Raw genomic sequence first — 25064 nt, 5'->3', positions numbered from 1 at the left:
TTTAGTTTGTGCAGTGCTGTCAAAGGGATGCAAGCTATGACTGTCACTTCTTCTCTTTAGTTTTATAAAAACCAAAACAGTACATCATTTTAATTTAAATAATCCTTTAGGGATTGTTTGTCTGTGTTTAATATGATTAATTCACTTTTTTTCTCTTGTTTTTCTCTGTGATTAGGACAATTCTGGAAAAATGGATCTGCTGGAGAAGGACCCTTAATCTGAAAAGTGCACAGCGGATGATCAGGACAGAGCTGCCATCCACCTGGACCCCCGAGGTGCTGGAGAAAGCAGAACGGCGTTCAGGAACATCCTCCACCCAGACCTCTGCTTACTGCACTCCTACAGACGTATGAGTGCAGAACTGTAGAGATCATCACTGCTGTCACTTTAGCCTTACATACTTTTACTTCAAAATTAACACATTTCATCTGTGTGCTTTATAGTGCTTCTCATTTTGCATACACTGTACTCATTACATTGCTGTTAACAGTTTATTTATTTGCAATACTCTCTAGATTTAATCTACAATTTAGATTATATTACTTAGTCTAAATTGTGTTTGTTTATATGAATCCTAACGTTGCCCGGCCAGCCCTCTCCGGGGCTCAGCTCCAAACACCTTCAAAACTCATATTTGACCTTATGTTGAATAACACACACACACCCATCCACAGATCCTTCGGCCCGTGCACCTATTCTCAAATCAGAATCCAAAACCCCATTCCTACACAAAACCTAACCCTTTATCTTGCACTTTATTTGTGTTTCAGAATCAGATTTTTTCTGTGTCCTTTCTTTTAATATATATTTAATGATTATAGCTTGAGTCTGTCTGATCCCGAAACAGCCGCACATATAATAAAAACAAACAAACTCGATAAACACACGTTTGCTGATATTTGTGTTACTGCTGTTGATGTTAAATGGCATGATTGATTTCCTCTGTCTTAATGATGAAAGTTCTCATAATAGAATACATGAAGCTGCAGAGAGAGGATGGACATATTCCAGTTGCGAACCGTCAGGGCCTTCAAGGTATTCAGAGAATACCCTGGAACACTCAGATAAAACAAACAAAAAATAGATTTAATTATATAAATAAAATGTAATAAAATGTATATAAAATGAATAAATGAGAATCGTATCTGTGTTGTTGATCTGTAATATTACAGTGTTACGTTGATTTGTTTGTCCTTCTCGGACCATGCACTACGCATTTCAGTGGTTTTGTGTTAGAAAAGAAAGCAACCAATCAGATCTTGTTCTGGGTCTCTGGGTAGAATATCCCTCAACCAAGGTATTCTATATCCTTGATAGAATGCCCTGGCCGTTGCACTGAATGAGAGCGTACATTTGGACTGACAGTTTGATCAACCAATCATATATTGATTTGTAGCCAATGGGCGTATTCTTTCAGAGTTTCCCTCGGTTCCAGGGTACTCTAGAAGGCCCGGTGGTTAACTGGCTTGAGACAGAGGATCTAGATAAATGCGACGAAGCAATTCATGCCGTTTTATTGTTTTTAACGTTGAAATGGCAAGTGCAACAGGTGAAGATGAAGTTGTTACGGAATTGTTGTGAGTACCTTTTTCAAGACGACAATTCAGTGAAAAGACAGACACTATAACGCAGGGGGGGGGGGGGTGTGTGTGTCTACAGAAGGTCCAGTTGTGATAGACACGGTTCGCCACTGATATGTTCTTACCTCTACTTTGTGATTGATGAAAATACAAAATTGAATTAAAATAGTCATTGTTAAACACATTGTTTATTTCATTTACTGACGTTTTAACCATTATGTACAACGTGTACATAAGCAGTGGAATAATAGGATATCTCTAGGTCATTAAACTGTATTAAATTCTGTTTAATTATATTAAAGCTCCCATGTCATGCTTTTCCGGTTATTACCCGTCCCCTTGTGTGTTATGAAGGTTTTTATGCATGTAAACGGTGTGCAGAGTCAAAACCCTCAAAGTACACCCTGTAGCGAGTAAAACTCTAACACAGAAAATACCTCCCCAAAACGCCTCGTTGGAGATACGTCACTGTCCATTTGATTCTTCCGGGTACCGCATGATGTCATGCGGTACCCGGAACAAAATGGACCAATCCGGAAGAGCTATGGCCACACCCAGCGGCGCTGGCCGCACCCTCTGCCAGCCTAACATTTACTGTTGGAAGCTCTGGTTCAGTTCACAATCGATCCAGTCATGCCAATGCCAAGGACCTGATTCCTGAAATGTGAGGAGAAATCTGAGCTGTTTGTCCTACCGACGGAAGAACCACAACGAAGTCAGTGGTTGAAATTTATTTTTAACACTGTTCCTTCAGAGGTTCGAAGAACGTTACTGTGTGCGCGGCATTTCACAGACGAAAGCTTCCAAAACATTGCCCAGTTTGAGGCCGGATATGCACAGCATTTGAAACTGAAGGACGATGCTATTCCTAGTTTGTTTGGACCGTTTGGAGCAGGGGAAGATTCGGGTACACAACCTGTAAGATTGCATTGTTATTTGTGTATTTATCAAACAAGACTGTTTAAATGTGTAAACTGTGTCGGACTGCTAAGCCATTGACACAGTGTTAACTGTGCTAACTAAGTTGCTAGCGTTTCCATATATCAACTCTAATATCAGCAGATGGCCTTGCATACAGTACATGTATCTCATAGCAGGAGAATGTCTGCATTCACACACCAAATACTCATAGACAGTATACTCCGGGTGATTTGCCGTACGGTCAGTCACGAAACGTAATTACATTATAGCTGGCGTAGCGTGTATGCTACCGAGCTAACCAACGGAGCTAGACATGGGTTTGCTCGGGAAAACATTTTTGTTATGCCAGCTACAATGAATGTAGCAGACTACCCGTATAAGATTGCAATTGTAAACACGTTCTTGCTAGCCTAATATGAATCACTAGCTTTTGTTCATAGTGGTTTTATTACACTAAACAAGCCCAGCTTACTGGGCTAACAACGTTGCTAGCGTTTAAATATATCAACTACAATGTCAGCAGATGGCCTTACATGTTTGTCATGGCAGAAGAATGTCTGCAGTCACACACGGAATACTCATACAGTATACTCCGGGTGATTTACCGTACATTGTGACACTACATGTACATACTGCATGTATAGCTAACGAGGCTAGCTATACATGCTAGCAGAAAACAATGTATTCATGCCAGTTACAATGAATGACCGAACGTAGCAGACTACCCGTATAAGATTGCAATTATAAGCACGTTATTGCTAGCCTAATATGAACCACTAGCTTTTGTTCATAGTAGTTTTATTACACTACATTATAGTTGCCGTTCCTCCGAGCTTGCGTTCATATCGTGTTAGCTACCAAAGTAAACAAGAAAGCTAGGTTAGCATATTAGCTGGCAAGCTTACTGTGTTGATTAGATAGATGGATTAGATAGATCCACACTCCTACCACAACTACTACTAACGAATCTAAAACAACTAAGTTTCTCTAATATTTTGTGATTTGCATTTGATTTCGTCCAGCCAGATCCTGCCGGACAATACATGACGGGGACGGGACTACCACACTGATGCATCGTCCTAAAAAGCCCCGGCTGCGATAGGCAAGATGCCGACAATGGGGAGGAATTGATGATATACCGTGTATATATGGATATTTATGTTCATTTTGTACATTTCTAAAAATAAAGTTTAATGGAAATACTTAGTAGGCCTATCCTTTCTTCCCTGAATTATTTGCTCCTATAACATATCATTCATATATAGCAAACCATGATTTGATTTCTCATCAAACAGTAGTAGTTTATTACAGGTAAAAATAACTTGCTCTTTGTTATGACCGGCTCGTAGGCCACAACGGAAAGACAAGGAGACATACACGAGTTTACAAAACCACGGCACATTTATTGTGGTAAATGCAGAGATAGGTGGTCGAGGGGAGAGGATCGCAGAGTTCGTCCTTCTGCAGCCGCTTTGGAGAGAGACAGGGGCCGCCGTGTGACTCCGGGCAGCTGGGCTTAATAGCACCTCGGCTCCGGCCAGGTGTCCGTGATCGCGCTGATTAGCCTCTTCAGCTCCACCCCATCGTAAGACCTGCAACACACCTGCACAAAGGCCCTGGGGCCGTCACACTCTTCTATAACAACAGTTGTAGGTACAATTCGGTTAGTTAGCGTATAAAATATACGGCTGTACTGACGCCATTATAAGACTGATGTTCCGAGAGCGAGCCGAAAAAAGCACTGTTAGACATGGGCGGAGCCTCTCTGGTGGTTGACTAATCAGAACAGAGTGGCCAAGCTGACCAATCGGAGCACACTAGGCTCACAGGGAGGGGGGGGCAAGAGCTCCAACGAGTCGTTTAGTGGAGAGAGTGAATACTGCTGAATACACATACTTTACAGAGATGCTGTATGCGAAACCAATGTGAGTTTGGAAAATTGCACAGTATAAATCTATTTTAGTATACCTCAACAATGTAATTATGATCAGTGGAAATGGCCATGACATGGGCCCTTTAATACAAAAAATAGGCCATAGAAAATGTTTAATTGTGTATTTCAGCAGAGCAGGGGGTCACGGTGCTGCTGGACCTGGAGGTGCTGACCTGGTGTAGGTAGGATATCATCTGGGCTGGTTTAGGGGAAGAAGGAGAATATAAACTGTTAGAATCACAGCTATTAAGATTAGAACACAAATATTGTTAAGAATCAATCTATACAACATGCTGTTGTTCATTTAAAAAAACACATCGTTTTATTAGTACAGAAAGATTAAGACTTATTTTAAATATGAAATAATATGATTAAATGACATCAGCTATATACATAATGCACTTGTTAACTTACTAATGTAACATTACTGGGGGCTAAAGGAACAGCTTAATCGTATTTACCTGGCCATGGTTCTCTTTATTTCATCGTCGTCGGTGATCTCCAAAAAATGGTTAAAGTAAAAAAGTAAAGTTTCTGGATCCTTTTCAGCTGAGTTAGCTTGTAAACTCATTTGCTATCAGGCTGCTGGAGCAGCGCAACAGAACAGCGCGTATCACATGACGTAAACAGGCAGCGCTCCGTAGGCTAGACCGTCTCATTTCGTAGGCCACTCGGTCCAGCCTACCCGGTCTACGTGGGCTGCATCCTTCGTGGACCGCGTAGGCTGCGTCCTCCGAAGGATGCAGCCCCTGAATTGAGACACGGCCCATGTTTGCAAAAGGTACAGCAGGCTTCAAACACGTTCCCCTCCACTGGTTTCAACCAAGCACTAAATTCTATGTTTTCCAACCAAATACAGTTGAACTTACACTTCCCCATATTTATTTGTAAGTAGATTCGAAGATACCTAATTTCTGACTGCCGCTAGCTGAAGCTTGGTTGGTTGCTAGGTTACTAGCTGGATGTTCTCCGATAAGGGGCCGGGGGAAACAGAGTTAGTGATTACTGGTTCCATGTTGATTTATTTCAATACAAATTGTTTGGGGGAACTGAAAGGCTATTACCAAAGTCATACAGTATAAATTAGGCTTACTAATAAGACAACTCAGATCTGAAGCTACACAGGAATCTGCTGCCAAAGTGCAATAAAAAAGACAAAATTAATAGAATCAAACCCTTTTTTTGTTGCATTTTAGTAGAGTATAAAAATAAATGCCTTTAAAATAGGATGCAAGCAACACTAGTTTCTTAACCTGAATTGATAATAGACTATAATCAATTTAAGTTTGCATTCTTATACCATTTTGTACAATAATTATAATGAATAAGTTAAAACAAACTAAAACTTACAGCTGATTAATAACGGTATCTAACTTGAAAACCTGTTGAAAATGCTACTGTTATTTTTACTGTCCCCAAAAAGTGCGTCGGCAGCCTCCAGAAATGCTTCTTTCACAACTTCGCCATCTTTGAAAGACTTCATGTGTTTCGCAAGAACGTGACTGACACGATAAGATGCTATGGTAGCAGCCTTGCTCTTGTTGTTGGGCCTGGTGAAAATGGACTGCTGTGCATTTAGCTGTCCTTTCAGGTCCCTCACCTTTTGGGAGCGTGGGGCAGAATTAGGAGGGAATTCCGTCTCGTAGCGTTTGTGCACTGTTTTGAAATGCCGCTCCTAAATTACCCTTCTTCGATAAAGCCACGCTCGCATTGCAGATGAGAAAGATGGACTTTGAATTGGAATAGATACAAAAATAATCATCCTCCCACTCGGAGTGAAAATTATATATTTTGGGCTTTTTTGCTTCTGCCATAATTGCGGTCTTGTGTGTGGTCTTGACTGTCACTCCTGTTGACACGGACAATGTCAGCGAAATAGTGCCCACTGCCCACCAGCCACGCCCCGACACATGGGGTCACGCCGGCCAATCACAAAGCTTTGATGCGTTCAAGTGCATTATTCTGGCACAGGAAGATTATGTTATAGGACATTAACGATAAAACAGAATATTGTTGTTCTATTTTTAGACACATCTCGCGATCGACTGGGAATCTCCCAGTCGACTGGTTGGGCACCCCTGATCTAGAGAATTCGAACGGCACTTATCATGGCTGCCACTGAGGGACTTCCGGGTCATTTCACTCCGTTAGGAAGGTTCCTAAGCTAAATGGACTATTCGACTTCAGCCCCGGTATTCCACCGGGTCCGTCTGCGCCGCGGCGACCCGGTGGAATACAGGGTAAGGGCGGACTGGCCATCTGTGTGTTCTGGAGAATCACAGAACGGCCGGTCGTCAGCGGGCCGTTGACGGCCGGCACCGCCCTTATTTTTTTTAAACGGCATCATTTAAGTTGCGCTGACAGGCGACAGAGGTCCACAGTTGCCCCACAGCGAGGCTCCCCCTCCCGTAGACAGTTCACAAGCTCAGTCACTTCATAACACCAAAGATGGATCGCCAGTGTGCGAAAAAGCACACGTCCCACCGTCCGGGACGTGTTATTTACAATATCGGACAAGTAGATCTTTAAATTGACTTGTCCGACCGACAAGTGACGTTTTTCGCCCTTATTTATTGACAAATTATTGATAAATTCAGCTTACAAAAGGCAGAACTAATTCGTAAATTGTCCGTGTCCGCCATTGTTGTGGTTTTGCTTGTCGATTCCTAAGGAAATGCATCTTGCCGCTTTCTGTACTGTTAGACGGGGGCGGGGCGGAACGTGTAGCACATTGGCAGGTTTGGGAAGCAAAACTCTGTTCCGAGTAAGAACAAATAACAATTGTCCGGTACCGGGATTAATAAGAGTTGTGAGGACAGGAGGCGGAGGCCGAGCCCCGCGGACCGCAGCTCTCTCTCCCTATGCTCCGTATCGTGTTGCCGTATCAGCTGATTCGCTGCCCGTTTAACAGCCTCATATTTGTCAAACTTTCTTATGTTCTTTCTCTAACACGTAATGAAGGTTATTAAGCGTTTTAGCTCCTATATTGTTAATATTGACCACCATTTCCTTTATGAATTAAATCAGCCTCCCTGTCTGTGTCCTCGCGCTGTCCTCACATCCCCGGACCCCCAGACTCGGAGGAGCTCAGGAATGTCAGTATTGTTTATGAAGCAGGGTATAGAAAGCACATTATTGAAATGAAAATACTATTTATTTACTTTTACAAACAGTGAGCAGCTGGGCAGCTGCAGCATGTTTATTGCAAGACATGTGTTGGACACACAGACTGTGTGGTTGGACTCTGTCTCACAGGCAGGTTGCAGTGTAACATCAGAGGAGACTGGGCCAATTCAATTGTACATTCTCAAACTGCACCACTTAGAACTAACTAAACAATTATTTTTATATAATTGTATTCAATAACCGTAACAAAATTAAACAGTATGAAGTGATTTTTAAATAGGAATACAGATTTGACTTAATGTTTTCATAAATATATTTTTCTCCCAGTTTGTCATGGGACTTATTTTTACCCTCTCAACGAACCAGAATCGAGAACCGAAAAGAACCGGAATCGAAAAGCATAACCGGAATCGTTCAAATCCAAACGATAACCATCCCTATGTGTGATGCAGTAAAATCTTACCGTAAAAACCGTGGGAAAATGTAAAATACAGTACGATGCCGATCAATTTTTCTGGACAAGTGAAAAATGTATTCGGACAAGTAAATTGCCAAACTCACTTGTCCATGGACAAGTACTCTCTAAAAACTTTTTCTTACACTGATCGCGGTAAACGCTCTAAAGTGAGGCTCCACTATACTAAAAAAGAAAAAGACAAGGCATAGTGTAATGCCTGTGGCAAGTTAATAGCTTGCCACAGGCATAGCTCAGTTAAAATAAAGCACAGCTATTGTGCAATACATGCAATAGTATTGCATGTATATTTTTTATTTGTAAAAATGTCAGTTAAAGCTTAAAAGAATAAAGATATTTTTGTTATCTAAACGTTTGACCTCTTTCTTTTACAATTTTGGAATCGAAACGGGGAATTGATAAGAACCGGAATCGATAAGCAGAACCGGAATCGATACATTTCAAACGATACCCATCCCTACTCTTAAATGTGTGTCAACCACAGACCTTATTTCCAGCTATTTTCCAAAATCCTATGGAGAAATTGCATTGCTTTTTTGTCGAAGGAACCCATGCGCAGCTTACTTCCGGGTTTTAGGACGCGTCACTGTGGCACTCTATTTGGTCGTAATAAGCGCTTGAACAATCGACCTATTTGGTCTTATGAGTTGGAGGACTTGTTGTGAAATAAGTATAATACTACACTAGCGCCCAGACCATTCAGTCTACCCACCATCAGGTCTGAGGTGTTTCCAACACATCAATTATCCAGCAAGCTATTGCAAACGGTTACAGCGTGAAGATTTATGACGTTAAAAAAAATTATATTTTGAGGAAACGTTAATATAAATGTTGTCTTGTATAATTAATTTGTATATAGATACAGCAAAGATGAACTCGCAAGTTCCCACAAGTTCAATGCAGTAAATACATAGAGGTGGGAGAAGTACTCAAATTGGCCCATTTCGGAATTATATAAATCATATGTTTTGATGAATTTATGTGTTCTCAAAGCTGGTAAAGGTGCAGCTAGTTTTAATGACTTTGTATACTGCAGGGTAGCTTGTGAATATAATCCAGGTGTTAATATAGTATTATTAAAATGTTGATTATATTTCACATCATTAATCCAAATCTGATAAGTAACTTAAGGTGTTAAATAAATGTACTGGAGAAAAAGAACAATATGTACCTCTTAATTGTAGTGGAGTAAAAGTAGCAAAAAAATGAAATACTCAAGTAAAGTACAGGTCCCTCAAAATTGTACTTAAAGGGCCCATGTCATGCTTTTCCGGTTATTACCCGTCCCCTTGTGTGTTATGAAGGTTTTTATGCATGTAAACAATGTGCAGAGTCAAAACCCTCAAAGTACACCCTGTAGCGAGTAAAACTCTAACACAGAAAATACCTCCCCAAAACGCCTCGTTGGAGATACGTCACTGCCCATTTGAGTCTTCCATTTAGTTCCGGGTACGGCCTGATGTCATGCGGTACCCGGAACGAAATGGACCAATCCCGAAGAGCTATGGCCACACCCAGCGGCGCTGGCCGCACCCTCTGCCAGCCTAACATTTACTGTTGGAAGCTCTGGTTCAGTTCACAATCGATCCAGTCATGCCAATGCCAAGGACCTGTTTCCTGAAATGTGAGGAGAAATCTGAGCTGTTTGTCCTACCGACGGAAGACGATGAAGTCAGTGGTTGAAATTTATTTTTAACACTGTTCCTTCAGAGGTTCGAAGAACGTTACTGTGTGCGCGGCATTTCACAGACGAAAGCTTCCAAAACATTGCCCAGTTTGAGGCCGGATATGCACAGCATTTGAAACTGAAGGACGACGCTATTCCTAGTTTGTTTGGACCGTTTGGAGCAGAGGAAGATTCGAGTACACAACCTGTAAGTTTGCATTGTTATTTGTGTATTTATCAAACAAGGTATCTACCACGACTGTTTAAATGTGTTTCGGACTGCTAAGCCAGTGCTAACTGTGCTAACTAAGTTGCTAGCGTTTCCATATCAACTCTAATATCAGAAGATGGCCTTACATACATGTATCTCATAGCAGGAGAATGTCTGCATTCACACACGAAATACTCATAGACAGTATACTCCAGGTGATTTACCGTACGGTCAGTCGCGAAACGTAATTACATTATAGCTGGCGTTCCGAGCGTGTATGCTACCGAGCTAAACAACAAGGCTACTAAGAGCTAGACATGAGTTTGCTCGGAAAAACATTGTTTTTATGCCAGCTACAATGAATGTAGCAGACTACCCATATAAGATTGCAATTGTAAACATGTGCTTGATAGCCTAATATGAACCACTATCTGTTGTTCATAGTATAGTATAGCATATTGAACAACTGAACAACTAGCAAACGTAGATTAGTATTGTAATCCAGCTGGCAAGCTGACGAACAACAAACAACTAAGTTTATTTCACACTTCCAGCAGAGACAATGGGGAAATCCCCTCTCTTTGCCTGCTCACAGACCCCCAAAGGACGGTACATTAAAGTTGGCTTTCCTCCGACGCTGATAGCATGTATAGCTAACGAGGCTAGCTATACATGCTAGCGGGAAACATTGTATTAATGCCAGTTACAATGAATGACCGAACGTAGGAGACTACCCGTATAAGATTGCAATTATAAACACGTTATTGCTAGCCTAATATGAACCACTAGCTTTTGTTCATAGTAGTTTTATTACACTCCATTATAGTTGCCGTTCCTCCGAGCTAACGTTCATATCGTGTTTGCTAACAAGGTAAACAAGATAGCTAGGTTAGCATATTAGCTGGCAAGCTTACTGTGTTGATTAGATAGATGGATTCGTTAGTAGTAGTTGTGGTAGGAGTGTGGATCTAACGAATCTAAAACAACTAAGTTTCTCTAATATTTTGTGATTTGCATTTGATTTCGTCCAGCCAGATCCTGGCGGAAAATACATGACGGGGACGGGACTACCACACTGAGGCCTCGTCCTAAAAAGCCCTGGCTGCGATAGGCAAGATGCCGACAACGGGGAGGAATGGATGATATACCGTGTATATATGTATATTTATGTTAATTTTGTACATTTCTAAAAATAAAGTTTGATGGAAATACTTAGTAGGCCTATCCTTTCTTCCCTGAATTATTTGCTCCTATAACATATCATTCATATATAGCAAACCATGATTTGATTTCTCATCAAACAGTAGTAGTTTATTACAGGTAAAAATAACTTACTCTTCTATAACAACAGTTGTAGGTACAGTTCGGTTAGTTAGCGTATAAAATATACGGCTGTACCGACGCCATTATAAGACTGATGCTCCGAGAGCGAGCCGAAAAAAGCACTGTTATGGCGCGTTTCCACTACACGGCCTCGCTCGGCCTCCTTTGGCCGCGCCCGGCCTTGTTAGGACCAGCTCACTTTATGGCGCGTTTCCATTACAGTTTAGGAACCGGGGTAGTATCTATAGTAACGCAGTGTAGGCGGAGCGACGCTGCTTAAAACTGCCGTAACGTCATCTTCAATGCGACAATGCAACACAACACACAACAATGGAGGATGTGGAAAAGATCGTTTGCTTGTTGCTTGCTGTGTGGTTCATTATCACAAGAAATAGGCAAGAGATGTTTCGAAAGAGGCGACTTGTAGCAAGACGAGGTATAGAGGAAGCTGACGCGAGAGTTCTGGCAGCCCTACGCCGCAGAGACTACAGGACGACTCTAACTACTACTACTAATACTTCTTCTTCTAGACTACAATGCTACTTGGTAAGCTAACGTTCGCTAACTAGCAATGTGTTTAGGCTCACGCTCCCTATACGACCAAAGTATTTCAAGTATTTAATTAATTGTAGCTACCACTTTTACGTATTAAAATATGTATGCTTTTGTTTGTGTATTTCAGAAGTTACGTCGCCCCCCTAGACCATGTGTTTGGATGCTTGACCGAGCTACCGAGTGGTGGAATGTGATTGTTCCATCTTTCACACACACTCAGTGGGTGGAGAACTTCAGGATGTCTGAGGAAACCTACGTCTACCTGTGCAACAAACTGCGGCCAGCGATGGAGAGACAGGACACACCATTCCGCGTGTGTATACCTTTAAAGAAGAGAGTGGCCATCGCACTGTGGAAGCTTGCTACCGGCTCAGAGTACAGAAGCATAGGACATATTTTCGGAGTGAGCAAGACAACTGTGTGCCGGTGTGTGCAAGACTTCTGTGCTGCTGCAGAGACGTTGTTAGTAGCGGAACTAATTCGTTCACCAGACCGGGAGAAATTTGCAGAAATGGCTGCCTACACTGAGAACAGGTGGGGGCTCCCTCAGTGTGTAGGTGCTATTGATGGGTCACACATACCCATCTTGGCACCACAGGAATACCACTGTGACTATTTCAACCGTAAAGGCTGGCACTCCATCATCCTTCAAGGAGTTGTTGATGGAAAGGGACATTTCTGGAATGTGTTTGCAGGAATGCCTGGGAGCTTGCATGACGCTCGGGTTTTGAGACTGTCCACATTGTGGGAGTTGGCCAGTCGTGGCAACTACTTTCCAGCTTGCACCAGGAACATTGGTGGGGTGAATGCTGGCTATTACATCCTGGGAGACAATGCCTATCCCTTGCAAAACTGGCTCTTAAAACCCTTCGCTGACACTGGACGGCTAACAGAAGAACATGTGACCTACAACAAGAAGATTTGCAGAGCACGAGTAGTGGTTGAAAACGCTTTTGGTAGACTGAAGGGAAGGTGGCGTTGCCTCATGAAAAGAAATGACTGTGATGTGAAACTTGTTAAATCAATGGTGCTGACATGCTGTGCTCTGCATAACCTCTGCGAGAGTCATGGAGAGACCTATGATGATGGGTGGGATGCACCAGCAGCAGCAGAGCCAGGGGTAGCAGTGGCACAAGGTGCAGAGGAGGAGGGCAGGGACATACGAGAGGGTCTGATGCACTACCTGAATACCTAAATATTCATTGTATGGTATTGAACATACATTTAAAAAAAATGTTTCACATACATGTGTTTGTCAAATTATTTAAACCCAAAAAATGTTATCAGAATTGACTATTTAGTAAATATTTGAATTTCAAGCACCAGTACTTACTGCCCCATAATAATAATAATCTAAAAAATTAAGCAAATATCAAAGCAAACTATAAACATAAATACAAAAGTGTAAAACACAGCAGAACTATATTCAGCCTCAAGGTTCAAGGTTTTGTATTTTGTCATACGAACATAGCTAGTGTAGTTATGACAATCTTAGGTCACAGGCTCCTCCAACAGTGCAACACAATAACCCAGATCAACAGAAATATAGTGCAAGTAAATATTAAGCGCTGTGCACCGCTCTCTTTGTATAGGTGTTTTCTTTTGTTCTCTTCTCTTTTAAATATATAAGCAATGTGTTTGAGTCTAGCACAACGAGGGTATTACAATTGAGCAATTTTTACTACATGTATTATTTATTTATCATGTATTCTTAATACCATTACAAAATATGTAATGTTATGTTTTAGAGGACCTCAAGCGAGCAAACTCAATTTCAAACAGTATGCAGAGTTGTCCTGCTAAAGACTTAAAATGTTTTATTTAACCAAGTATTTATTCTCTTATTTGCTTTATTTGCAACAGATGATAAAGGTTTCACTGTGCAGTGCTTTGTGGACGATGATGGTGTTTATGATATTTCTGACTGCAGAGGGACGCCTAGATGATGCCATCTTTCTGTGTGATCGCTGTTGGGTGCAATTATTTATCAACAAGCAATAAGATAAGTCAAAGAAGTACTTTATTTAACACAATTTGGGAAGTGTTTTCTTGCAGCAGCATAAAAAAGGCATGGCATTGTACAATACAAATAAAAAAAAATAAAAAATGATTGTATTGCATTTAAAGATAAAAAATATACAAGAAAGTACAAATGTAAATAAACAATATCATCTCAGCCAGAGGTTATTTGTTGGATCACAGAGGCGGAGGAGACGGGGCACGTTGGCTGCCCGTTCCCCCTAGCACCTGGCAAAGAGTGCGCAGGAAGGATACATTAAAGCTCTCTGCGTGAGCCATCTCCTCCCTTCTCAAGGCTGCTTCCAACACCCTCGCCTCCCTCGCCTCCACCATGGTCTGGTTCATGTACTGAGCCTGCAGGGCCCGGTCTTCCTTCTGCAGGGCCCGGTCTTCCCTCTGCTCGGCCAGGTTCTGCTCCTGGTGTTCCTTCTGCTGGGCCAGTTTCTGCTCCTGGTGTTCCTTCTGCTGGGCCAGTTGCCGTTCCAGCAGGGCCAGTTCCTCTCCTCCTCGTTTCCTCTTGCCTGGGTGACAAGATAATTATATAAATAATAATTAGCAATAAGAATGAAAAAACACAGGACAGGTACAGGTCACACAAGGATATAAGAATAACATGTATAAACAGAACAACAGTAAGGATGAATTAAAGAAAGTTCTGGCCCTAGATACTAGCTGCTTACTAGCTAGTTACTTTACTTGTAACAGAGCATTCCCACACAGTGGTACAGCTTATTTTACTTACTGACGATGGATGGTCTAAAGTTTTTTTTAAAAGTCACAATTCCAGCCTATTTCTTACCTAGCGGTGTCGAGCTGGCACTCGGCGTTGGTGCTCGTGTTGGTGTCTGTGTCTGTGGTCGAGCTGGAGTTTGTGCTGTTGATATGGAGGATGTCGATGCACGGGACGTTGTTGGTTCCTTCTTGCTATTCCCAATGTCATCATCTAGAACAGAAACATGACTTGTTAATTCCACAAACTACTGCAGCACAATACTATAAATAGCAACAACAACTATAGAAAAGACAAACTGAACGTAAACAATGGCACATGTGGTGTTAGCAAACAATAGCTCTAGCTAGCCTTCGGGGCTCCATAAAAGCATGGGTTGTCGAACATAAATGTAAGGATAAAATAGACTTATTTGTTAGAAGTGAGCTTTAGAACAGATAGGGACACAAAGGTTTCAAGAAAATAACAGACCGTTAGCAAAAACTTACCATGCAGAGACTCCAGTAACGCTGTTGCTGAGTCCAGGCCTCCCTCCCTCCCAACGCTAGAAGGTCTATGGCCGTAAATGCTGTCCATTAGGTCAAACCACTTCCAGTTTTTCCTACTGGCACCCCTCGTGTTGTTATTGTCCTTTACCAAGCGATATTCACCCTTCATCTTTTTCAGTTTTTCCCTACACTGCACGGCAGTCCTTGAGTAACCGCTTGTGGACATCAGTGTAGAGACCTCCTGAAATACTTTAATATTGCGAGTTGCCCCATCGAGCTCCCGCTGGATCTTATCATCAGCAATGTAATGGAGGAACGTCGTCACTTCCTCGACCGACCATGGTGTGCTTTTCTTTGCCATTGTTGTAGCTCCTCTGTTAACAAAAATGCTGTTTGTAAAAATGCTGCAAGCATCGCTGTATATATGCGACGCTAGGGATTATCTCGCGCGCCGATTGTGACGATTCTCTCCGACCAATCAGCAGCCGAGAGTGTTGACGTCACACACTCAGCCCGGTTGTCTCTGGCCCTAGACCCACAATTTTATGAGGCCAGAAAAACTGTGAATTAGGACCCGCCGGCCGGTACTAGGCCAAGTGGAAACGCAACCAAAAACGGGCCGCTGACGTCACAGCCCTCTTAAACCGTGCTCCGCGCTGTAGTGGAAACGCGCCATTAGACATGGGCGGAGCCTCTCTGGTGGTTGACTAATCAGAACAGAGTGGCCGAGCTGACCAATCGGAGCACACTAGGCTCACGGGGGGGGGGCAAGAGCTCCAACGAGTCGTTTAGTGGAGAGAGTGAATACTGCTGAATACACATACTTTACAGAGATGCTGTATGCGAAACCAATGTGAGTTTGGAAAATTGCACAGTATAAATCTATTTTAGTATACCTCAACAATGTAATTATGATCAGTGGAAATGGCCATGACATGGGCCCTTTAAGTACAGTACTTGAGTCAATGCAAATGTCAAGTTACTTTACACCACTGTAAATAAATAAACGTAGGGGGTCCAGATATGTAAAACTGGGAACAAAATAGGTCTTAGACTGCAGCAAAGAGCTTTTCTTCATCATGATGTCAAATAACAGAGACGTGATTCCCTATGCTATCCATAACTCCACTGTGGCTGAAGGGAAGCAGCAGTCAGGTAATATTCTGCTCTTTAGTGTTAGTGACGTAAATTTCACACATACATCACTAAAGGAAACTGACAGATGGTGTTACCGAATGAAAAGTCAACCCTGCCATTCTTGCTTTGAAAAAATGATAGTCTATGCATCTTACCTACGAAGTGGAAAGCCATAAGCCAGTCGAAAACGTATAAAACAGATACTTTGTCTCTAAAACGGCAAAGAGGACTTTAGACAAGTTGGTAGTTAGCCTGGTAATTAGTAGTAACCGCTAGCTAAACAGCTCCCCCGGCTAGGGCTAACGCTAGCTAGCTGGCTCTATACAAAACGACATCAAAACAACTTTTCTTTACCTCTTTGCGTCACATTCCAATTTAATGTTTGGACCGACTGCTGGATTCATCCACTGGACAGTCACCTGGCTTCATGTAAGAAAAAAAGAGGGGAGTTGTGGTAGAAAGCAGCCGGTTTAGATGAACTCGTTCACTAGCTGGAGAATCTTTGTTTTGGTTCGAACAAACGGAGTTCACGCGAAACCTATCGCGAGACAACCGCACACAGGGGATAAACTCAGCGCGTGCACAAGCGCGCACACATGGCTGTAACATGTAGACATGCAACTACGTGTTGTGTAAGTACATTTACAGTTTTTAGGTAATTGTATTTCACTTGAGTATTTCCATTTTATGGTACTTTGTTCTTAACTTTTACTGAATACAATTTTGAATACAGGATTTAGACTTGTGTATTCCTACACCTTGGTATTCCTACTTTCACTAGAGTACAAGTGAAAGTACAAGATCAGAGAACTGAATTTCCCCCTCGGGGATTAATAAAGGTCCATCTTCTTCTTCTTCTTCTTCTACTTCTGCACCTCTAGTCTATAGACAGTAGGCTTGTGACAAATAAGTAATAACAAATTAAAACAACACCATTTAAATACATTTAATACATTCATGTTTTATTTATTCAAACTCCTACAGTAGGTATAGCCTACAACATACAAACACACGGCTTACAAATACTTATAAAAAATAAAACGGCCATTTAAAAAAATAAATATCTAAAAAGTAATTAAATATATACATACATACATACATACACACACACACACACACACACACACACACACACACACACACACACACACACACACACACACATACATACATACACACAGACACACACACACACACACACACACACACACACACACACACACACACACACACACGTAAAGAAATACTTTAAAAGAAAATACAGGAATGCCCGTTAATCGGGGCATTGTCAAATGATAAAGAACATTGTCTGTTCCAGTCCTTATCTGCTTCAATTTAATGAAGTAAGTAGCTTTGATGGGTTTACACCACCAACTGTTAATACAAAAAATGAAAGTGCCTCAACAGGAAAGCTTTGACTTTTGCCAGTCTTAAGTTTCATAAATATCAATTTCATAAATAAAAGGAAATAGTGAAAATGTAAACTAAATCCAATTAAAATACATTCTAATAGAAGTCAGTTTCAGACAGCTATAAACATTATGAACAACATTAAAACAATTATAATAAAAAGTAGCCTTAAGTTCTGTAAAAAGTGTGTTGAAAATGACTGTCGGAAGACGGATCCAATCAGAATTATGACTTCTTCGACTTGAGGAGCTTCTCCAGGACGTCCAGAGCGGACTGGATGTCCTCTGGCGTCATGTCTCTGAGGTCGGGCAGCTCCTCGGGCCGCGGCCTCCTCCTGCGGCCGGCCTCCCCGCTGCTGGCCCGGGCCGGCCCGCCGTGGATGCCCCGGAGCCGGAGCTGCAGCCACTCCCGGCGCTCCTGCACCTGCTTCAGCTCCCCGAGGTTGTGCATGAGCTGGACCTCACTCACCGTCCTCTTCCTGCACACACAAGCACTCATGAAGATACAAGGCAAAAACAGATAGTGCCGATAAGGAGGGTGTACAATATGTAGCCTAAATGCGTGGAGTTGATCATAATTGATCCGAAAGAGACGTTAGGAGGGGGGGTTACCTTAGGGGGCGTGCTTCACAGAGAGGGCAGACGTGTAGAATGCAGAGGGAAATGAACAAGGTTTGATATTCCAGACTGCGCATGTTGACTTGATGATCTGTTCAAAAAGTAAAAGTAAACAAATCAATTCTCTATGATACAATTAATAAGCTCTGACAACTTCGAATTTGTATAGACTTTTGCATTGCAATTTCTAAAAATAAATGTATTTAAATGAAACAAAGTAATAAACAACTTAGGTGAAGGTGAGTTAAATAGTTAAATATCTCAGAAGAATGTGAACATACCTCTGGCGCTGCCTCTGTTTGGAGCTGTGTATAAAGTGAAGTCAGGCTGCTTTGGTGGTTAGCTCCCATCAGTTCTGATAGGCACTGGACTCCCCAACTTCCTTTTATAGCCCCCGGCCGGCCATTGATGAGCTGCCTCCATTATTGCTGTTGATGTCCCACCTCCAGCTCCAGAGGGGCAGGACAGGAATGACAACACCTCCTCTGAGCTCCAGGCGTTCACCTCTGTCATTCCACAGCAAACTAATGGCTCTGCATGTTCTACCCAAATACCTTCACTCCCACCTACATGCATGACACGCATGCACCAAATCCCAAACATTTAATAGGAATGTCTGTAAATCATATCATTGATCTAACGATGCAGTGTTTCATCTCCAGGCTTGGGGAGTAACCGATTACATGTTACCAGATTACGTAATCAGGATACAAAAAAAAGGTGACACTATTCGACTATAATTACATTAAAAAAAAAAATAGTAATCAGAATACTGTTACATTTAGGATTACAATGTTACAATACATTGAAATTGAAATAAAGGTCGATATGTGGTGAGTTTGATATTTAGGCTACTTTAATTCTTCTTTATTTTCAATACATTTATTTTTTAATGCAGTAGGTGGACACCTGATTTATTAAACAAGAATACAGTCTATGCTTTTGTTTAATGTATTAAGCTTAATCAGCATTTGTAAACTAGTTTTTATTTGCATTGAATTTGATATTGAGGAAATCAAAAGTAACAGAAAGTAATCAGATTACATAACTTTTATATTTTGATACTCAGATTAGGTTACTGATTACATGATTTGCCATGTAACTAGTTATCGTAACGGATTACATTTGAAACTAACCCTCCAAACCCTGATTAATCTGTATGTTGAAACATTTGTTATAACAATAAAAGCGATCACAATATAACTACAGTTTTGACTCAAAAGTGACCCTGTTTCCAACACCCAGGCGTCACTTTCCCCAGCCCTGCACACTTTTTCCCTGCACATTTTCAATTGTGCATGCCTCTTGGTTATTTTTCACCTACTTTTGTCAAGTGGCCAACTCTAGTCCACATCTGATGTGACCTTTTTTGTCTGACTCCCAGGCCACAGCAACAATAGCGGCAACATTTGGATGAATTTATGACTCTCATTGACCATTTGGGGGTCTCCCTGGTTACATAGGCACTTCACTCAAGAATTTACATTGTTTTAATGAGTTTGCCTCCCGGAAAAGAGCTTTTACACGGACCTGACGTCAGAGAAAACTTCCTCAATCAAAGAGTGAGTGCGAGTTCAAGGAGTGTGTCAGGGAGTGATGCTGCTGCCGTCATTGTCTTGTCATCAGGGGTGTGTGCACGCATGCATCGCTGAACATCAAGGAATCATGACTTGCTCTAATGATGGTTGAAAAGAGGAAGAGCAAAGGGTTATTTCACAGAACATAATTCTCTTGCATCCATGTGGTCTAAACATTAGAGTCTGAGTGATTTTTGCAACTGATGCCAATTTCTTTATGTAAATACACAAAATAATGTTTTACAAGGATCCCCTGAAATTGAATTTAAAATTTCAGAGAGCAAAGGCTATCATTTTCCATGACAGGACATTTCACATTTGAAAATGAAACTTTTACTTCACGGCCAACCCAGTCAAGGAGATTTGGATTTATCTCAAAAATAGAATTAAAGACCTACATTGCCATTGTTAATGTATCTATCTTTTTAGTTGTTATATTCTAAACCTAATGGCAAGTTCTGGCTGGAGTGAGCTTAAAAGCACCATGTATGACTTTGGAAAGCACAGCTTGTGGTTTGAGCTCTGCAAAGACGGAACGATATGATTAGCATTTCATCATAATACACAGAAATGGTGTGCAATGATAAAAGTACATTTGAAATAAATGAAATTGAGCCCACTTTCTTGGATTTAAGAAACAAACGTGTGCAGTATAACCCATGTCTCATTATCCACTTTAACGCTCACTACTTCACAAACACATTCTGCAAAGCCTTACTATTTCAAACACTTCTAAACTCTTTCACTCCTGCTCAGTGTTTTTATAAAGTAAGGTCACGTTTGAAGAGTATGTAAACTGCTTAACCACTGATGTACCTGTATTTACTATTGCAATGCCATCATATTAATACACAGTGTGTAGTACACAGTTTAATAACATTAAAGGGGACCTATCATGCAAAATGCACTTTTTGATGTCTTTTCTACATAAAGATGTGTCCCCGGTGTGTCAGGGAACTCACGCAGCGTCAGAAAATAAAACCCTCTCTCTTTTCCTCCGTACCCAAATCTCTAAAAACGGGGGAACAACGGAGCTGATCCAGATTTGCGGCAATTTGACGTCATATCGGCAATGCAGACCCACAGCACTATCAGAAACGTTGCTATCAGAAACAATGCCCGACTGTTTTGGATGTAATATGGTCAGTGTTTACATTAGCATCGCTAACACTCAGAGCTAACCTGTGCTGGAGAGCATGTGTGTGAAGAAGCAGGAAATAAAAAGGAACTCACCTTGTGGTATAACCGGCAAGAGAGAAAGCCTTTGAGCTCCATACTGTTTCAGAGATAATCCTTGATAATCCATGATATGGCGTTTCATCACCGCAGTATCTGACGGTAGAATCTCCCGCATGAGCAGGCATAAGCCCCGCCCCTCTTTTTTTATCAATTTTCTTTTTTTTAAAGCTTTATACATAAAATCAGCACTTTTGAAACAGGAAGTGAAATAGAGGGATATGAGGCATGGCTAGAATGGGTGATCTGTTTGGTATTTTGAGCAAAACACTTCATAGACATGTTTTTTATATATCTGAGACCTATTCTATTGCCTAAAAATAGCCACCACAAGTTGAAAGAATGAATTATATTTTTTGGTTTTGGTAAACTGACACCTTAAAGGGAAAACATTGTTGAATAGATTAATAATATCAATTACATTTAATCTAATAAAACTCACAGCATGTGACTGTGTTTTATTACACAGTTCCTCCAGTTTACATGATCTCCAAGCACTCATCATACACATTACGTTATTCATAATTCATTATTTTTCTCTGAGGAAGAACAGTTATTTGGGATGCAACCATGTTTCATATCAACTGATAGACTGTGTTAGTAAATGTAGCGAGAGCTGATGGCCATGTGATGACACAAAGACTGTTCACACCAAGACCGTTAATCTGCTGAAACGGATTTATACAAATAAAAAATTAGACTTCATATCCTGCAGTCAAAGAGTGGATCTAATTAATACATTAATAGTATTGTAAAGTATAATTGTAGTTTTAGAAAAGCAAATGGCAGAGCTTAACATCTTTAAAGCTCCAGTGTGAACTGACATGCTGCTCAGTCCACACATTTCGATCATTGTTATGTATGCCGCTCCTCCTTCCATTCCCACGGGGAAAAAGATCATGACGGCATCAGCAGAGAATACAGAGTATGACATTAGTCCAAGCAACTCTAAGAAATATAGGTAACTTCTACCCATCCATGTGAAGAGGATGTGATAGCAAATTGATTTCTTGAAATGTATCTGCATTAACAGATAGCATGCAATAAGTAACACATTCTTAATTTCTTTAAAGCTTAGTTCTTGATGGTTTTCCTTCCAAAATATTTGATACAGTTTGCAGGTGTGAATGAGCCATCAAAGTTTACCATGAAATGAAAGCATAAACTGCTAATACTCATCTTATATCAGCCCCTGCACCTGTTCATCAGGAAATGGTCAGGTGTTGTTTACAAACCAGCGTAACAAGATCTCCAGTTATTGGTGGGGCACTTCAGAGACATTGACCTCCGCTTGCTTCCCGTAACACTGTGAAGGACTACAGTGGCCACGGCCTGTTTAGATGACACCCGCTGAACACAGCGACCTCTGACCTCAGTTGAGGTCCTAAACCCGCCGTCCTCATTACCTCATGCTGCCATAATGTAAAGCATGTTATTCATGGCCTGCAGAGGCAACGAGCTATGTGAGAACAAGGCTTCAAATACTACTTATATGCAATATATATATACTGCTTCATAATTATTATTATTACTGGCTGCTGTCCCTTAGCTAGACAATTCAATTTAACTTCTGTAATAAATCTGTAAATAACTGTGCAATGTATACTTCCACATGTAATACTACCACCTGTCTGCTATCTCATAACTGTAACTGGTACTGGATGTGTATTTCTTTTATTGTAACTTGTGTAAATCTACATTTATCTTTAATATATTTATGCAATATTTGGCTCTTTAATTGCTTTAACAATGTACATTTTCCCTCTGTGGGACGAATAAAGCTATTCTGATTCTGAAATCAACACCAACATATGGACCCATCATCACAGATGATACCAAATACAGGAAAAATATTTTCTAACATTTATCCTTACGTTCACTGCCACTGTGCTAAGTGGAGCTGTAAGGGAAGCTGACATTGCCATTCACAGCTATGGCCAGGTGCTAAGTCAGGTGCATCCGTAAGGCAAGCTGGTCCCCGGGACTTAAGAATAGTCACAGAGGAGAAAATAAGGAGAGGAGGGCTTCTATTTCAGACCGGCTCTGACTTTTATAGAGGGTGACGGCATGTCCTGAGAGGGTGACCGAGAGATAAATAACATTGCACAGATGCTCATCTCAAGCCAAGATAATGTAGAGAAAACCTCCTGCAAAAGTTCATTTGAAACGTATATAGTGCTATACTATGGAAATGAAAACATATACAATTAAAAACCAAAAACACATAGCTGATAATCTATGGAAAAAAATGAACTGAATATTGCAAAATTGTTTTAATGTAATGCTCTTTTTTGATTTGTATTTTCTATTATTATTATTATTATTATTATTATTATTATTATTATTATTATTATTATTATTATTATTATTATTATTATTATTATTATTATTGGGGCTAAAACACAGAGCATGTTTTTATTTTACCCAGCATGCTGATTGTTTTCAGTGAGGCTGACCTGCTGAATATAGGCTGCACATGTAAATATCTACATGTTTACAATTACGTGTGTATGTCCGATATAAAGAGGGGTATGTAATATATAATATGTTATACATGTTCTTGTTTCTTTGTTGTAATTTACCTATACTATTTGCAAAAGTATGAGTTTATATTCCGAACAAAGTGCATCTGTTCATGAAATAATAATATGTCAGACAATACATGTTGCAATAAAAGGTTTGTTATGGAGAGGATATGATAAAAAGGGAAAACCAAGTTGTAAAAGCTTAAAGCTGCACGGCATATTCGTTTTCCGCTTGAGGAAACAGAACCTTACAATGTTAGCGTGATAATGTGAGCAATAATTGCATACTTAGACATTTAACACAGTTGGCAAGATTAGCATTAAAGTTCAATATGTATGATACCTCTCAGTAATACGTTTCATAATAACCTTTGTATTTGTTAATATACAATTGATGATTAGTGCAGCTTTGAATATAGTGGGTAATAACTCTTGGAACATAGTCAGCATGAAGTACTTTGCTTTTCAAAATGCTATTGCTGATTGCACTGAACAACTGAAATGTTTACTTTAATTAAATGTATTATGTCAACAGATTTCACATAACTGTATTAGGTTAGTTGAAAGCAATGATATTAGTTTGAACCTAATATTATTTGTTTAAACTTAAAGGGGACCTATCATGCAAAATGCACTTTTTGATGTCTTCTATACATAAATGTGTGTCCCCGGTGTGTCAGGAGACTCACAAAGTGTCAGAAAATAAAACCCTCTCTTTTTTCCTCCTTACCCAAATCTCTAAAAACGGAGCTGAGCCAGATTTACGTCCGATATGACGTAATATCGGAAATGTGGGCTGGCTTTACACCCACGGCCCTATCAGAAACGTTGCTATCAGAAACAATGCCCGACTGTGTTGGACGTAATATGGTCTGTGTTTACATTAGCAAGCATCGCTAACACTCAGAGCTAACCTCTGGAGAGAGTATGTAAAGAAGCAGGAAATATAAAAAGTAGAACTCACCTTGTAGTAAACCCGCAAGAGAAAAAGCATTTGAGCTCCATACTGTTTCAGAAATAATCCTTGATGTGGTTTGGAACATGATATGGCGTTTCATCACGGCAGTATCTGCCGGGAGAATTCTCCTACATGAGCAGGCATAAGCTCCGCCCCCTCCTTTTCTTTCTTTTTTTCAATTATTCTTTTTTTTAAAGCTTTATGCCCCGAATCAGCACTTTAGAGGGGCTGAAACAGAGGGATATGTGTTGGGATATGAGGCATGGCTAGAATGGGTGATCTGTTTGGTATTTTGAGCAAAACACTTCATAGACATGTTTTTTAATATATTTTTATATATCTGAGAACTATGCTATTGCCTAAAAATAGCATGATAGGTGACCTTTAATATTATTGCTTTCAACTAACCAAATACAGGACATCTGTTGACACAATACATTTAATTCAAGTCACTGTTTAATTTTTTCAGTGCAGTTGGAAAAAAAGGTTAGATGTGGTGTTCAGCAACTCACCAATCCCACCAAAAATAAAAGGAATGTATTAAAAAGTGAAATTTGTTTAGCATGATCACAGTTCA

The 25064-nt window shown here is 40.6% G+C and overlaps 2 protein-coding genes across 3 annotated transcripts; both read right to left on the bottom strand.

The window, feature by feature from the left end:
* Nucleotides 1-13879: 13879 nt before the first annotated feature.
* On the bottom strand, nt 13880-16680 carry LOC117484439 (trihelix transcription factor GTL1-like). 2 transcript variants are annotated; one of them, XM_034132909.1, is made up of 4 exons: nt 16519-16680; nt 15028-15401; nt 14609-14752; nt 13880-14330 (listed from the first exon to the last, which is right to left on the bottom strand). In XM_034132909.1, the coding sequence occupies exons 1-4, from the start codon at nt 16566-16568 to the stop codon at nt 13987-13989; spliced, it is 912 nt and encodes a 303-aa protein (XP_033988800.1). In that variant the 5' UTR covers nt 16569-16680; the 3' UTR covers nt 13880-13986. The 2 variants fall into 2 exon arrangements, with proteins under 2 accessions (XP_033988800.1, XP_033988801.1); XM_034132910.1 differs by lacking the exon at nt 16519-16680 and having other exon boundaries at nt 15028-15538.
* A 1119-nt stretch (nt 16681-17799) lies between these two features.
* On the bottom strand, nt 17800-18271 carry pth1a (parathyroid hormone 1a). Its single transcript, XM_034132874.1, has 2 exons — nt 18186-18271; nt 17800-18052 (listed from the first exon to the last, which is right to left on the bottom strand). Exons 1-2 carry the CDS (start codon nt 18266-18268, stop codon nt 17800-17802), a joined length of 336 nt encoding a protein of 111 aa, XP_033988765.1. The 5' UTR covers nt 18269-18271.
* Between the last annotated feature and the right edge of the window lie 6793 nt (nt 18272-25064).

The sequence above is a fragment of the Trematomus bernacchii genome, unplaced genomic scaffold (assembly GCF_902827165.1).
Source record: "Trematomus bernacchii unplaced genomic scaffold, fTreBer1.1, whole genome shotgun sequence".
NCBI classification, from domain to species: domain Eukaryota; kingdom Metazoa; phylum Chordata; class Actinopteri; order Perciformes; family Nototheniidae; genus Trematomus; species Trematomus bernacchii.
Note: the sequence above shows the minus strand (reverse complement) of the source record. Positions and strands in the feature narration are given on the sequence as shown.

Bases quoted from the DNA above. Each gene is read 5' to 3' on its own strand.
- LOC117484439 (XM_034132909.1), bottom strand. From the start codon at position 16,568: ATGAATCCAGCAGTCGGTCCAAACATTAAATTGGAATGTGACGCAAAG. The intron at 15,402-16,518 runs GTAAAGAAAAGT...TTTTGTTAACAG, and splicing joins TTGGAATGTGACGCAAAGAG to AGGAGCTACAACAATGGCAA. The intron at 14,753-15,027 runs GTAAGTTTTTGC...TTTCTGTTCTAG, and splicing joins GTTACTGGAGTCTCTGCATG to ATGATGACATTGGGAATAGC.
- pth1a (XM_034132874.1), bottom strand. From the start codon at position 18,268: ATGCGCAGTCTGGAATATCAAACCTTGTTCATTTCCCTCTGCATTCTA. The intron at 18,053-18,185 runs GTAACCCCCCCT...TTGTGTGTGCAG, and splicing joins TGTGAAGCACGCCCCCTAAG to GAAGAGGACGGTGAGTGAGG.